The sequence below is a fragment of the Tripterygium wilfordii genome, chromosome 7, assembly GCF_013401445.1.
Source record: "Tripterygium wilfordii isolate XIE 37 chromosome 7, ASM1340144v1, whole genome shotgun sequence".
Lineage (NCBI taxonomy): Eukaryota > Viridiplantae > Streptophyta > Magnoliopsida > Celastrales > Celastraceae > Tripterygium > Tripterygium wilfordii.
In genome coordinates this window covers 4,374,212-4,387,780 of record NC_052238.1, presented here as the reverse complement: position 1 = coordinate 4,387,780, position 13,569 = coordinate 4,374,212, and the positions used below count along the sequence as shown (strand labels likewise).

Below are 13,569 nucleotides of genomic sequence, written 5' to 3'. Positions count from 1 at the left end.
GATGACCGTCTTTTAGGTAGGTCCTGACAAGTATGCTTTCACTTGAACCCTTCCTAGAAAATAAAGGTTGGCCAGCCCTGTAACCCCCCTTTGGAGATCCTGCCACTCAGCTTTCCTTGCACTTCACGGTCACTCACATCAACATGTAACCATTATCTCTGATGGACTTTGAATTCTCCCATTACTGAGTTTGTGCTACATGGTCAGAAAAACTGCAGTCGTCGTCATCATTAGTTTGCAGGGGCACTCACAGTTTTGGCTATTTCCCTGTCAAAAGTTCGCTTCCGGTTACTAGCTTCTACCGCTATCGCCTGGACTTGGCAGCAAGCTATCCCATGAGAGAAATTAGTATCAGGGTGAAGCTATGCACAACCAAATACGGTATTACTAATATGTGTTGTTTATATAATGTCAATGACCACATTACGTCTTTGATGCAGAAGCTGCTACTTTTACCAGGGTAGATGTTGTGGTCTTGACGTGAACCGTGCAGGCAGCATCTTCAGGAATAGTTTATGAAATCTGAACTTGAAGAGCACGGACAACTCTATGCGAACGAAGCCTGCAACAATCAGTGATTACATATCAAGACTAGTAGGGGCATAAAATTTTTCTATATATCTCAATTCAATTTTATATGCAGATCCATACTTTCACTAAATTGAAAAATAGGAAAAATCCATGGATGCAAGGGACACAGAAGGATGTGTACAGACCGATTAAAGGTGCATTTTTAGAGTCCATATGCACTGGCGTATTTGTATAAATAAACTATACAAAATTGAATTACAGATATCTAAGGCATGCACAATAAATCCGAAAGTATCAAGCGCACAGTTGTTAACTTGTTATACCAGAGAAAACATGACTTCAGCCTGGCACGCTGAAGAACTTCTCTTTGTTGGGCCTACAGCAAAATCGATAACCCGACATTAGTGAGGAAATTAATAAAAAGTTCTGGTTTTACATTTTTTCCAGTGGTGCAATTTAATTTGTTGTACCTGCGACAATTGATTTGGTGTAAATTGTTGGTTTTCTGAAAGAGAATCACCATAATGCTTAATGTCGAAACTGCACTTTCCTGGCCTTCAATATGCCATGCTCTAGCACAGACTTGGTACGATCATCAGGCTGTATTCCACTCATCTCCATTTCATTGACGACAAGTACAGCCCCTTCTATATCTCCCTTTCTAAAATAGCCAGATAAAAGAGCTGTGTATGCCACGTTATCAGGTTCCAGCCCTCTATCAATCATCTCTCTTAAAAGGTTTATAGCATCTTCAATGTTGTTTGTTTTACAATTCCTGTCAATCAGAACGGTGTAACAGATAACATCTGGTTGCACATCCATATCCTTCATCTCAGTCCATAATGTAGAAAGCCTCATTCGTCTTTCCTCGCTTTTTACAGCATGCTGCACACAATGAGACCTACTGAGGTTTATTGCAAAACAACTGCCGAACAAAACTGTGTAAGTTATAACATCAGGTTTAATCCCTCTCTTCTTCATATCACTAAAGAGAACATAAGCTTCCTTCAGGCGATTCAACCTGCAATAACCATTTATCATCATTGTATAGGTAATCAGATCAGGAGTTAATCCTCTGTCATCCAAGCTATTAAATAATGATTGGGCTTTTGTCATATCTCCAGCCTGACAGAAGGTACCTATAACTCTACTGCACAGAATTTGGCTAGGGTTGACATCCAAAGACAGCATTGTCTCTAACAACATGAGAGCTTTGTCATTCTTACCTTCCCTACAAAGATTACTGAGCAATTTGTAACAGGAAGTTTTGCTACCTATAAATCCCTGTTTAGAGAGCCTAATAAAAAGTTCAAAGGCCTCCTTTGTGTAGTTGACCTCACAGTAGCCATTTATCATGGCAACATAATTCTCCGAGCATTTTTCTTCCAAACTATCCAAAAAAGCTTCAGCTTCCTTAACCTTACCTCCAATACACAAACCTTCAATGATCTTGTTGTGTGTAGTAGTGTTGGGTTTCAAACCCTGTGCCTCCATATAATCCAAAAGGTTGAATGTCTCTTCAATGAGGCCATTTCTGGAAAATCCACCCACAAGAACATTATAAGCAATAATATCAGGCTTATGGCCGTTTCCCCTCATTTCTTCAAATAAATTTAACGCATCAACAAGTTTACCTTGAAGACAATATCCACTAATTAAAGTTGTGTAGTTTGTAACATCTGGAACCATCCGCTTAACCTTCATCTCACCAAACAAGTCGACAGCATCTTCCACTTTCCCCATCTTGCATAAAGCATCCAGGATTACATTGTAGCAAGCCTCATCAAGGAAAATCCCCATCTTCTTAAATTCCTTAAACTGATTAAAAGCTTCAAAGGCCATTCCCATCTGACAGAAGCCATGAAGAATTGAGCTGACAATAACACAATTTGTTTTGATACCTTTTGATAACATCTTATCATGAAGAGCCAACACTTTAAGTAAATGGCCTTCCTTGGAATATCCACATATCAAGGCCTTGTAATCATACATAGCTGGAATAAACGCATGTTTTTCCATGTCAAGCAAGACATTCTCGGCTTCTTTCAGTTTCATCTCATTGCAAAGCCCACGGATCACAACAGTAAAAGCAAACGCATCTATAGGAACCTTTGAACTCACCCATGCTTTGAGTAGTTCAGAACCCACATCTGACCGCCTATGTGCACATAGCCCTTCAAGATAAGCAGAATAAGCAAAAGCACTTGGAGTTAGCCCTTCTTCCTCTATCTCCTGAAACACATTAGCTGCTTCTTCAAAATCACCCTTTTTACAGAGTGCCTTAATCACAATGACATAGCTATAATCATTCGGGCTCAAACCAAGCCTCCTTAATTGCCCATAAACAGCCACAGCCATGTCCACCTTTCTGCACTCGACCAACCTGTTCATAAGAAAATTACAGGAAAAGATACTTGGAGCAAGTCCACACCGTTTGGCGAGGAACAGAACATCAACAGCCTCATCAAACATTCCAACACTCACGTAAGCCTTAATAAGTGCATCAGACACTCTACTGAACAAGTTGGAAGATTCATTTTCCTGTACAAGGATGTCAAACAAATCCATAATTTCAAAACCTGGGTAATCATTGTCTTTTCCAATTATTTTCAACAACAAAGAATCCAACCTTTTCTGCAATCCCCAGGAACACAATATTCTAACAATTGCAGCATACGTATAGATATTGTGGCAAAACCCATTTTCTTCCAATTGGCAAAAGAATGAAAATGCACTAGTGGGTTCATTCCTCAAGCTATTCAAATTTTCTACAACTTTGACTGTATCTAACTGAGTGATACTGTGATTTGAGTGAGCTCTGTTGTGGGTACAGGAGGTTTCTTCCTCTACAGCTAGATTTGACCAAGTTGGGTTCAAACAGGCAAGACCTGAGACTGAGTAGGATCTTATGAGGAGTGTTTCTTTGATACATAGTCTGCAAGAAACTAACTTAACAGCTGATGCCCACATACGGGTTCGATAGATTTTCCGCGACAAACTAATTTAGCGGCTGAAACCCACATGTGTTCGATAGATTGTGCACAAGAAACCAACTCGATGAAAAAATTTAAAACTCGGAAGAGCAATTAGAGGCTCAAGTATATGGTGACTCTTTCTTCTCTTCTTCTTTTCCTTATCAAAGAAAATAAGGCACGAATGATGAGAGATATATAGAGAGAGAGAGGGAGCGTGAGTGATAAAGGAGCTTACTTGATTGGTTCAATACCAATGAAATTGAAAGACTTGCGGTTGCTTGGAAGTTATACGGGAGCGAGAGACGGAGAGCGGTAACTGGTAAGGGACCTAAACCCTTGTTCAACGACATAAACTGATAATAAAAGAAAGATATAGGTTAAAACTTAAAACCCGGACGAAACGGGTCGTTTTGGTAGTCTATGGAGTCTTTTGTTGTCCATACAATCATGGTAGAGTTCCCGCCGCTACCACCTATCACACCGGATCGGGGGACCAAGGGAAGACTCCGACGTATATGAACCTCAGTCTTAGGAGAGTGCGCACATTAAATTTCGTGCGCACACGCGGCGCACGTTGTCTTTCCCCGCGCGCGAGAGAGAAAGGCGAGGGGAGGGGGGAGGAGAGAAAACAAAGAGAGAATAAAAACGCTTCTCTTCGTTTCCATTGTATTGAGCGAGCTGTCTCTCTGCAACATTCTCTTGAATTCCGATTATACCCTCAGTTGATCAGCGTAATTTCCAGACTGCCTCCTACACCATGGCTCCAGCTAACGTTTCTAAGGCGGCGGCTCGTCCGCAAATCGGGTCTCGCCGGCGAACACTGGCGCCTCGCCAACCAACGCCTACGTCCATTCCGCACCCGAAGAAGATGAAGCCTTTGTCGGAGGTAATGGTGCGGGCCGCTATTTCGTGGTGGAGCGCTCCGATTACAGCCAGGCAAGTTGTGAGCAATGCGGCTCCAGCGAACAAGACTGACGAGCTGCTTCTCTGTGACAAATGCGACAAGGGTTTTCACATGAAATGCCTGAGACCGGTAGTCGTTAGAGTTCCTATCGTATCGTGGCTCTGCCCTAAGTGCTCTGGCCAGAGACGAGTAAGAAGTAGGGAAATTATCTTTTCCATCGTCTCTCTTTTGTCATTGACGTGTGTTTTTGGATTCTATTGAATTTTTTCTTAATGAAATTTGACAATGTGGTTTTCGAATGCGTTTTAGGTTTTTTCACAGAAGAAGATAATCGATTTCTTTGGGATTAAGAAGAGCCCTAATGAGAAAAAGAGATGTGCCTCTCCTCAAGGTAAGATTTTGGCTCCCTTTTTCATTGGTCTTAATTGTTATCATTGATTATCGATATTTCTCCTCGATGTTGTGCGTTAACAATCTGTAGTTTTTGGTTCCCCTTGGAGTTTATTGATCATTTGCATTGAACTTGTTTCAGGTTGCATTTGACAATTCCAGAAACCGTGTCTCTCTGGTTTGATTCTAGCTTAGCAGGAAATGACACTAACACAATGTAGAAACAGTGATATTAATACGATTATAAAACATATACTGTAGTAGAATTGGAAGGGAATTTACTGCAGGCTGACAGGATCTAGCTGGTACTAATGTGGCACTAGGATCGGAGATAGGCATTACTTGATTATAAACTGTGATAGAAGATTGGCATTGTGGACGTATAGAATGCCATAGAAATAGTTAGCTCAAAGATGTTGAAACCAGTTCCTTACCATTCTGGTGCGATATTTCCTTTCAGTCAAGCAACTTCATTCGTTGTTTGCTGCAGAGATAGCAAATTTAGAAGTTCAATAGCACTTACAAAGGTGATTCTTATCCATATTGGTTCTAACATTTATTGTTGCGTTATATGCAGGAGATTTGTAGTATTTTTTGCTCTAGCCCATCACACACACTCATACACGCTCTATCTCCCTCTCTTTGAGATACCTTGCTACCAGCTCAAGTCTTTTTGAGCATTATGTGCATGTTCTTCTCTTATATATATTAGTCTTGTTCACTTTAGTTTACAGTGTTCTGTGAATTTTTTGGTTATTTGTACCATAATGAGATGTTCTCCTGTGACATTTCAGTTCCATATACAAATAGATGGCTTTATCTCAATGTTTTCTATGAGGATCCTGTGACACTGTCATTTTCTTGAGATTTCGTTTACATTTGGCTGTGGCAGGAAGTATTTAATCTCAGTTCTTTTGTAAAGATTTAGTACTTTCTTTTAGAACAGCCATTCGATTCAAATTATCTGTAATGATCAGTGTGCCAATGTGTAAAGCACTGTATGATTGTAATGTAGTCCTGCCTTGTAAGAAGAGCTTATCTTTATCTGTAAAAGGTTTATTCAAATCACCTGGAATGATCAATCTACCCATTTTTAAGGCAATATTTGAGGCAGGCAGACAGTGCAAGATGCAACAGGAAGTTGTGAGATATGCTGAATTGCTTTTTTTTTTTTTTTTTGCACTATGCTTATCATCATTTAGTCCTGCCTTGCATTAGGATCTTACGAATGTGTCTTCCTCTCAAGATTATAATATGCAAGAGAACTATCTGTTGTGACTGAGCTTCTTCATAATCAAGTGGGTGCATCTGGTCTTGATTAAGATCCATGCCCAATTGACATTACTAGGTTGTTATGATTGTTTTGTTTCATAAGCTGCTTTGTTTCCAGATTGCTAACATGAAGGTGGTTCCTTGTAAGGACCCGACAGTTAATGCTGCTGTTCCAGAGTAGCATGTATGAGAAGTTTTCGATTAACTTGCCATCCAGATTGCTAACATGAAGTTTTGCATAGGCAAACTAGGAGAGTTCATATTTTTTTTTTGGTTCATTTGGTGGGGTATTGTGAGTTGCTGCAGTTCAAAACTTTTTGTGTTTATCGGCTTCATCATCTGAGTGGGACAAAAGGCAACAGATCTACAATGCTGAAATTGACAACAATATGAGGAGGTACATCTTGATTGATGAATGTTTTTGGATGGTAAATTTGATGTTTTTGCTTCCTTCAGTTTCTCAGAACTGGTGAAGGAATCAGTAAAGAATTAACCCATCAATAGACGGCATTTCATTTACAATGCTGCCAGACTAGCAAAGCAGAGTAAGACAAGTCTCAAAACTGATCCAATTGTTTGTTATTTCTGTCACAGTCAATAGGGTCATTGGATTAGGGGACCTATTAAGGATAAGAACAGGTATCACCATAGAATTGGCTAAACCCATTAAGTGAGCTTTAGTTTAGGCCACATATTTATTCCTGAATAGAACTACAATTAATTGTCACCAAAAGCCTTTATATTACTAAAAAAAAAAGCCTTTATATAGGATATTCTACTCTGACATTCCTCCTCTTACTCATTTCATCTAATTATTAATATCTCTGTATGTAATGTTTGTGGGTAAATATATGTGTACATGTTATGTTAGTCTGCCAGATCTTAGTATGTCCTCATCTGTCATCATAAAGCTGTACAACTCCACCGCTTAACCAAGTCTGCTTACTATATAGAGAGAGATCAAACTCTCTCTTCGATAACTTTCCCAAAATAATAAATTCACAAAAGAAAAAAAGAAACCCAGAAAGAAATGAGTAGCTTAGAAGATGAGAAGCTGATCCAGATGGTTTATGATTTTATAGAATCTTCAGAATCATCATCATCACCTGCTTATTCTTCCTCTGCTTCTTCAGATTCGTTGTCCTTCAACCATCACACGAAGTATTTCACTTTACAGGTATGTAACATTAGAAAAGGTATCTCTGTCTTTTTGAAGATTTTGATTCTCTTCTTGTGGTGTGATGTATTTGATTGAACATACATATATGTATATATGTGTGTGTGTGCAGGAGATTCTGAGGAGTGGAACAGAAGCTGAGAGTGGTGTCCTGAAGAGTGTGTTAAAGCACATGAGATTAAACAAAAGAGATGCTAATAAGAGATCAACCACTACTACTGGTCTCAAAAAATGGCTTGCCAAGAAGCTTCAAATAGATGGGTTTAATGCTTCTCTATGTCAAACCTCTTGGGTCACTTCCTCTGGCTGCGCTGGAGGTGGGTCTCTGATTATTAAAGTTTTGAATTTTTTGTTTGGTAATTTTGACACTAATTTGATTAAACAATTAACAGGTGATTATGAATACATTGATATAGTAATCAAAGATGGGAATGGAGGGGAAACAAGGCTTATTGTGGACATAGACTTCAAGTCTCAGTTTGAGCTAGCAAGGCCTACACAATCATACAAGGAACTCACAGATTTGCTCCCAACAATCTATGTTGGGGATGAGAATAAGCTTAACAATATAATCACTCTTCTTTGTGCAGCTGCTAAACAGTCCCTTAAAGATAGAGGTCTCCACATACCTCCATGGAGGACCCTGACTTACATGCAGTGTAAATGGCTTGGAAGAGCCCAAAAGTGGAAAAAATGGTTGTAGTTGTGAAGCCCAAAAGAAGAGATTTTGGTGGTGGATCTGCCTTGTCTAGTCAGTTCTCTAACATGGGTATAAACTGTTTCTGAACATTTTTTTGGTGGATTTTAGGGTTCTGACATGTCTCTTGGCAGAGAGAGATTTGTCAGTTTTGGTCAAACATCCTTTTATTCCTATTTTCAGTAGTATTTTGAGAGCCAGAGGGTCTTGGTTGAGGGAAATCTTGGTGTATTGATTTGTCAGTTTTGGTGGTGGATCTGCCTTGTCTAGTCTTGGTTGAGTTTTTTGGTGCTGGATTTGTATTTTTTGGTGCTGAATTCTATGACACATGCTCTTTCTAGCAGAACTCATGTTGCCATGACTGCAAGTGAAAAGAAAGGGTATGAAACCATTAATAATTATGAAGAGCTAAGAATGTAAACCCTAATTAAGCTTGTGAATCATCACAGGTTAATTATATATACTTGTGATGAAGTTGCATTTATATGCAAATACATTACTGATTAAGCTTATATGTGTCATAAATGTAATGTCCATCATAAAAACCCTATTGTGGTGAATTAAAATAATAAAATCTAATTAAAAATAATATTCAGGTAGTTTCTACTTTCTAGTTTTCTTCATGGTGGTGTCATCATTTGGTTATTTTCATGCTATTATTTCCATTACAATGATCAAGTTCTAGAACCTACACACACACACACACAGACACATACATACATCACATATATATATTCTGTGGGTTTTCTATTGGGATAATGTCATCAAATTTTGTGGTGTATTTATTGTAAGTTTTATAACCCAGACTTGAGTTATAAGTGTTGATATAAACTTTAACTTTCATAAACTTCCAATTCGTTATAATACAAACAGATTTTGTTTGTTATGCAATTAAATGAATTATATATAGTAGTAATATTGGATGAGCCACTCAAAGGTTGATTCGATCTGAGAAAATAAACTAATTAATTAATTTATGTGACATAAAGAAGAGACAACATTTTCAGTTTGTCCAGTCTAATTGCCAAAGAGGATAAACTCATCCAAAAATGGGTGACTTGAGGAGATATATATGAAAGAAAACAATAGGTATATATATATATATATATATATATATATATAATAGAAGAGAAATCAGTGGGTGATGTCAAAACAAGTGGCACAAAAACAATGTAGAATGTAGTGTTACTTGGTGCCTCAATTTTAACTTGTTAGGCTCCTTCCCTTCTATATACTGTCTTCACATATACATATTACATAGGTTGAATGAAAATGACAACACATACGTACATATACATATACATATATATATATATCCTTTAGTAAAACGAAAAAGATAAGAGATTCCAATAACTGAGATCCCAGCTATCCGTCAAATTAAAAAATTAACAACGTCAAATTACGCGTATCGGGTAAACCCATAGAAAAATCTTATGTGAATTTGCTTTCAGAATTGAACCATGGTGGGAGAATAAATTTAACGTATGAACGTGCTGCTTGTTTATTACTTGCTCTAAAATTTGAAAACTCTCATGGCGAGGCCCAAGCCCACTTAGGCCCAATCTATTTGGGTCAACTTTTCATCTTTATTGCGTGTCTTCGCAGGCCCATAAGAAGCAATTTAAGGACAAAGTCTGACAGTGGCCCAATACTTTCTACCAGTCAAAAGCCTACAGGCTGACAAAAGGAGTCAAAAGAAGCCCAACATTGGATCAGTAATCGGCCCATAGAAGCCCACCCAAGATAATACGTCAGACAGGCAAAATACAAAGAAACACGAAGGCACAAGGACAACGCATACTGGTGTTTAGCTTGGGACTTAGGGTTTTACTACTTTTGTGGGCTTCACTCTCTGTATCTTGGTCTCTGTAGAGATGACGAAGTTCAGGAAGCTCGCATATTGACGGGTCAACGTATGTCAATGTTCAGGTATTAAACTAATTCCCGAAAATCCTCACCCTGTTCTATCTTTCGGTTTGAATCTCGTGTTAATTCAATATTGTTATTGTTTTACCCATTGTTGATCGGTTGAAGCTACGATTGGCTGTGTGTACAACAACGGTTTCCCAGCTGGTTAAGATCGAGCGCATCGAAACCACTGTTGCCAAGGTACTTCCCTCTATCCTTTACATTTCTTCTAGGGTTTTATCAGGCATGCGACGCTCTAGGGTTTCTGACTGGTTTCCTCATTCGACACTGAAGAAGGTTCAAGATAGTCTTATGGGCTTTTATCTTTTAGGGTTTAGATCCATGTTCATTTTAGCTTGTTGGGCTGATCTATTTGATATTCACTTAAAGAAAATAAAGCCCATCTTATTGTCAAAAGTTAAACGACGTAGTTTAACTAATCTTTCTTTTTCATTATCACTAGTACTCAACGGATACATGTTGAGTCAGCTGTAGTCAAATCATGTTCAAATATACAGCCGTTATATATATGGCTTAATAGCCGTTGCATGATAACTTAAGAAATCAACGATACAACTTCTTCCTCTCTCTTACTTCTTCATTCTCAAGCTCTCTGTCTGAACTTCAGTAGTTGATTTCTCTCTGTCTGAACTTCAGTAGTTAATTTCTTCAAGTTATATAATGGTATCGGAGCAGGAAACTTTTCTTCCAATTGTAACATCAAATATGACTTCAGAAGCTTTGTCTGAAGTAACCTATCTGTTAAGAAGTGCTCAAGCACTTAATTCCAAGATAGCTGCTTCTGCAGCCAATTTTATTGCAGTAAATCAAGCTGTTCTGCAAAGATCTCTTCCATACCTCACTCCTGGTGTTGAAATTGGTATTTCTCTACCACCCGGTCTTTCTCTGACGTCAGGAATTGCTACTGGAAACACATTGCCTTTTATCAATTTCATCCATCCTCAACCTGTTTACTCAGTCCCACCACCGCATCCCACCACCACTCTTCAAACAAATCACCTGCAAAGCATGTTTCAGACACCATTGATTAACCAAAACCCTTTTCAAAACACATTTCAAGTTAACCAAAATCCATTTCTCAATCCATATAATTTTGTACCAGATGATTTCTCCATAAACAAGCTTATTTCACTTGAACTAGACAACACCAATTACCATGTTTGGAGCACCAATTTTCTGAATGCATTGGAAGCTCGCAACAAAGTAGGCTTTGTTGATGGTACACTACCAATACCTGATGTCACAGACCCTAATCTGCAAATGTGGAAGCAATCCAACTGTCTCATCAAGACATGGATAACAAATTCCATCTCTCCCAACATCCTACAAAGTTTATCTAGCTGGAGAACAGCAAGGGAGTTGTGGCTTGACTTGAAAAACAGATTTGCAGTCACAAATGCTACTAGGGTTTTTGAAGTTATGAGGGAGATATACAACATTGAAAGCACTATGGGATGAGCTACAAGAATATGAAGCTCTACCTAGCTGTTGTTGTGGGAGCTGCACTTGTGACATTATGAGACGATTGATGATCAAGAAAAATAAGGAGAAGGTCATGCAATTTTTAATGGGTCTCAATGAAAGTTTCAGTAATGTCAGTAGCCTGATTTTAATCAAGGAGCCATTTCCATATCTTGACAAGGTTTTTAACCTTGTGATGCAAGAGGAGAGAGCTTGTCGAAGAGCTTCGCATGCCTGATACTTGTCACAAAATATCTAACCTAATGAAATAGTGCACAGTTAATTATGAAACTCTTGAAATCTGCTGTTCCTGTTTCTTTTTGACTGATTCCTTTTGTGTATTGAAATGAAATTATGAGATTCACTCCAGTGATGGACTGATTGTTAATCCTGCACTTGTTTGCGAGGGTAAAATAAGGAAATCAGTTTAAATGCTTGAAATCAAAATCCATTTGTTATGCAATTTGATTTCCTTTGCTTCATTTCTTTTTACTCCATATTTTATTTCTTTTGCTCTGTTCTCCTGTTTACAGCAAAGGAAATTAGGCGGCTGGCTGATCATTTGGTGTAGTTATGTAACAACTTTATTCTCATGTGTTAAGTTATGCGATGACATTAGAGTATTAGACATTTCTGATGGCAAATTTATTTGTCTGGAAAATCTTCCTTGGAAAATCCTGTATTGGCACTGGCATGCGTACATGTTTTTTGATATTATGTAAACTATGCAAATAGGAAGATGAAAAGAGAATAAATAAAAGTTGTTGGCTGGTGTTTACAGCAAAGGAAATTAGGCGGCTGGCCGATAATATGGTGTAGTTATGTAACAACTTTATGCTCAAGCTATTTACAGAACTGGCTTATCGTTACAAGTACATTTTAGCCTTTTGCATCAACTTTTTTTTCCCCCTGTTTTTGTCGCAGTTAAGTGCTCATGTCATATTACAGAGACAGAGCTGGTGGTTATACAAGATTGCTTTGAACTCGCATATGAGTTGGTGATGCTGCACCAATGGCCTGTATTGAGTAAGACAACTCTTTCATATGATCTGCAAATTGTTTGTTTGATTTCCTAACCTTTTGTAATTAGAACAAGCCTTGTGAGTGGGGTTTCAACTACTCATTTGTGGAGACAATGTCACAATGGACAAGTGTGCAGGTTTTTTGACTTCTTTAATTTTATTGATAGGTCTTTTGCACATTCATGCAGGTTTGTTGATAGAGAAAACGAGCTTAGACAGTCAAAGCCACCTACTCCTCAACCTCCACAAAGAGCTTCCGGGGACAAGATCCCGGCTTACAAGGAACATTACATCTCTAAAGAGGAAAATGGCTCTTAGCTGGTTGGTTGAATTACTCTTTTGGGCCTGTCTTATTATGTTCTGGTTATTGTCCTTGTTTGTAATTTCCTTCAAGGTCTTTATTGTCTTTTCTGATATGTGATATGTCTTGTAGGGTTTGTTGTGTTTTAGGGGGTAGTAGCTGCTGGTTGTATTTATCTGTTGAAAAACTGATGTATGTGATGAACTTGGTTAAGGTGTTGAATGTTGAAATCAGGATGGATGATATTTTGTGTGTGATGTTCTGTCTGTGTTGATTCGTTTTACTGTAACATGAGCAATTCCCCTGAGCAAGGCTACCAAAGGCATTTGCTTTATTTCTAACATGCATCATTGTGTTCTTTTTCTTGTTCATGCTGGTGTCCATTAATGGAAGTGATGTACAAAGTGGAGGGTCTCATCTGGGTTTGGTCTCTTGGCCAAATATCTGTCCCCTGCTTTTAACATACTTCAACTTCATTGAATAAAGCAGTTGCCACCCACATTTTTGATATTTTGGTCAGTGAGACCCAAGTTGTCAATTGGTCCAAAAAACCACACCAAAATCAAGTTCTTAGGCAACATTGGTCAGGGAAGGGCAAAGGTGGATCAGTTGCTTTGGTAGGTTGCTTTGCTTTCAATACAGAATACACACACCGCCCATGTCTTTATATCTTTCTTTCCTATTCAGGTACACTGCGTATATAAAGTTTATATGTCGTAGAAGATAAATAATACCCAGAAATAGAATGAACTTGATGTTATAACTTATACAAGTATGCATGGAGTAACAGAGGGTTACGTAGAGTTGGGTGCAAGGCTTCAGTCACTACAAAGAAATCCCACCTTCCCCTCATTCAACAGCTTGGTTTAGTTGTCAACTTGCCACTTGTCCTACTTTTGATTGGTCAAGA

General features: G+C 38.4%; 3 protein-coding genes and 1 long non-coding RNA gene across 6 annotated transcripts; 3 read left to right on the top strand and 1 right to left on the bottom strand.

Moving 5' to 3' along the window:
- Positions 1-10: 10 nt before the first annotated feature.
- LOC120001324 (pentatricopeptide repeat-containing protein At2g26790, mitochondrial) lies at positions 11-3,524 on the bottom strand. Of its 3 annotated transcripts, none has more exons than XM_038849588.1 (4): positions 1,002-3,524; positions 855-907; positions 428-562; positions 11-328 (listed from the first exon to the last, which is right to left on the bottom strand). In XM_038849588.1, the coding sequence occupies exon 1, from the start codon at positions 3,499-3,501 to the stop codon at positions 1,060-1,062; it is 2,442 nt and encodes an 813-aa protein (XP_038705516.1). In that variant the 5' UTR covers positions 3,502-3,524; the 3' UTR covers positions 11-328; positions 428-562; positions 855-907; positions 1,002-1,059. The 3 variants fall into 3 exon arrangements, with proteins under 3 accessions (XP_038705516.1, XP_038705515.1, XP_038705514.1); XM_038849587.1 differs by having other exon boundaries at positions 457-562; XM_038849586.1 differs by having other exon boundaries at positions 11-562.
- A 704-nt stretch (positions 3,525-4,228) lies between these two features.
- LOC120001326 (probable Histone-lysine N-methyltransferase ATXR5) lies at positions 4,229-7,250 on the top strand. The gene is made up of 4 exons (XM_038849590.1): positions 4,229-4,599; positions 4,720-4,801; positions 4,943-6,469; positions 7,206-7,250. Exons 1-3 carry the CDS (start codon positions 4,264-4,266, stop codon positions 4,951-4,953), a joined length of 429 nt encoding a protein of 142 aa, XP_038705518.1. The 5' UTR covers positions 4,229-4,263; the 3' UTR covers positions 4,954-6,469; positions 7,206-7,250.
- On the top strand, positions 6,680-8,430 carry LOC120001325. Its single transcript, XM_038849589.1, has 3 exons — positions 6,680-7,249; positions 7,362-7,566; positions 7,642-8,430. Exons 1-3 carry the CDS (start codon positions 7,103-7,105, stop codon positions 7,950-7,952), a joined length of 663 nt encoding a protein of 220 aa, XP_038705517.1. The 5' UTR covers positions 6,680-7,102; the 3' UTR covers positions 7,953-8,430.
- Positions 8,431-9,737: 1,307 nt separating this feature from the next.
- LOC120001714 lies at positions 9,738-12,916 on the top strand. Its single transcript, XR_005469030.1, has 4 exons — positions 9,738-9,875; positions 9,981-10,055; positions 12,261-12,362; positions 12,547-12,916. It is a non-coding gene; the product is annotated as an uncharacterized LOC120001714 (long non-coding RNA).
- The last annotated feature ends 653 nt before the right edge of the window (positions 12,917-13,569 follow it).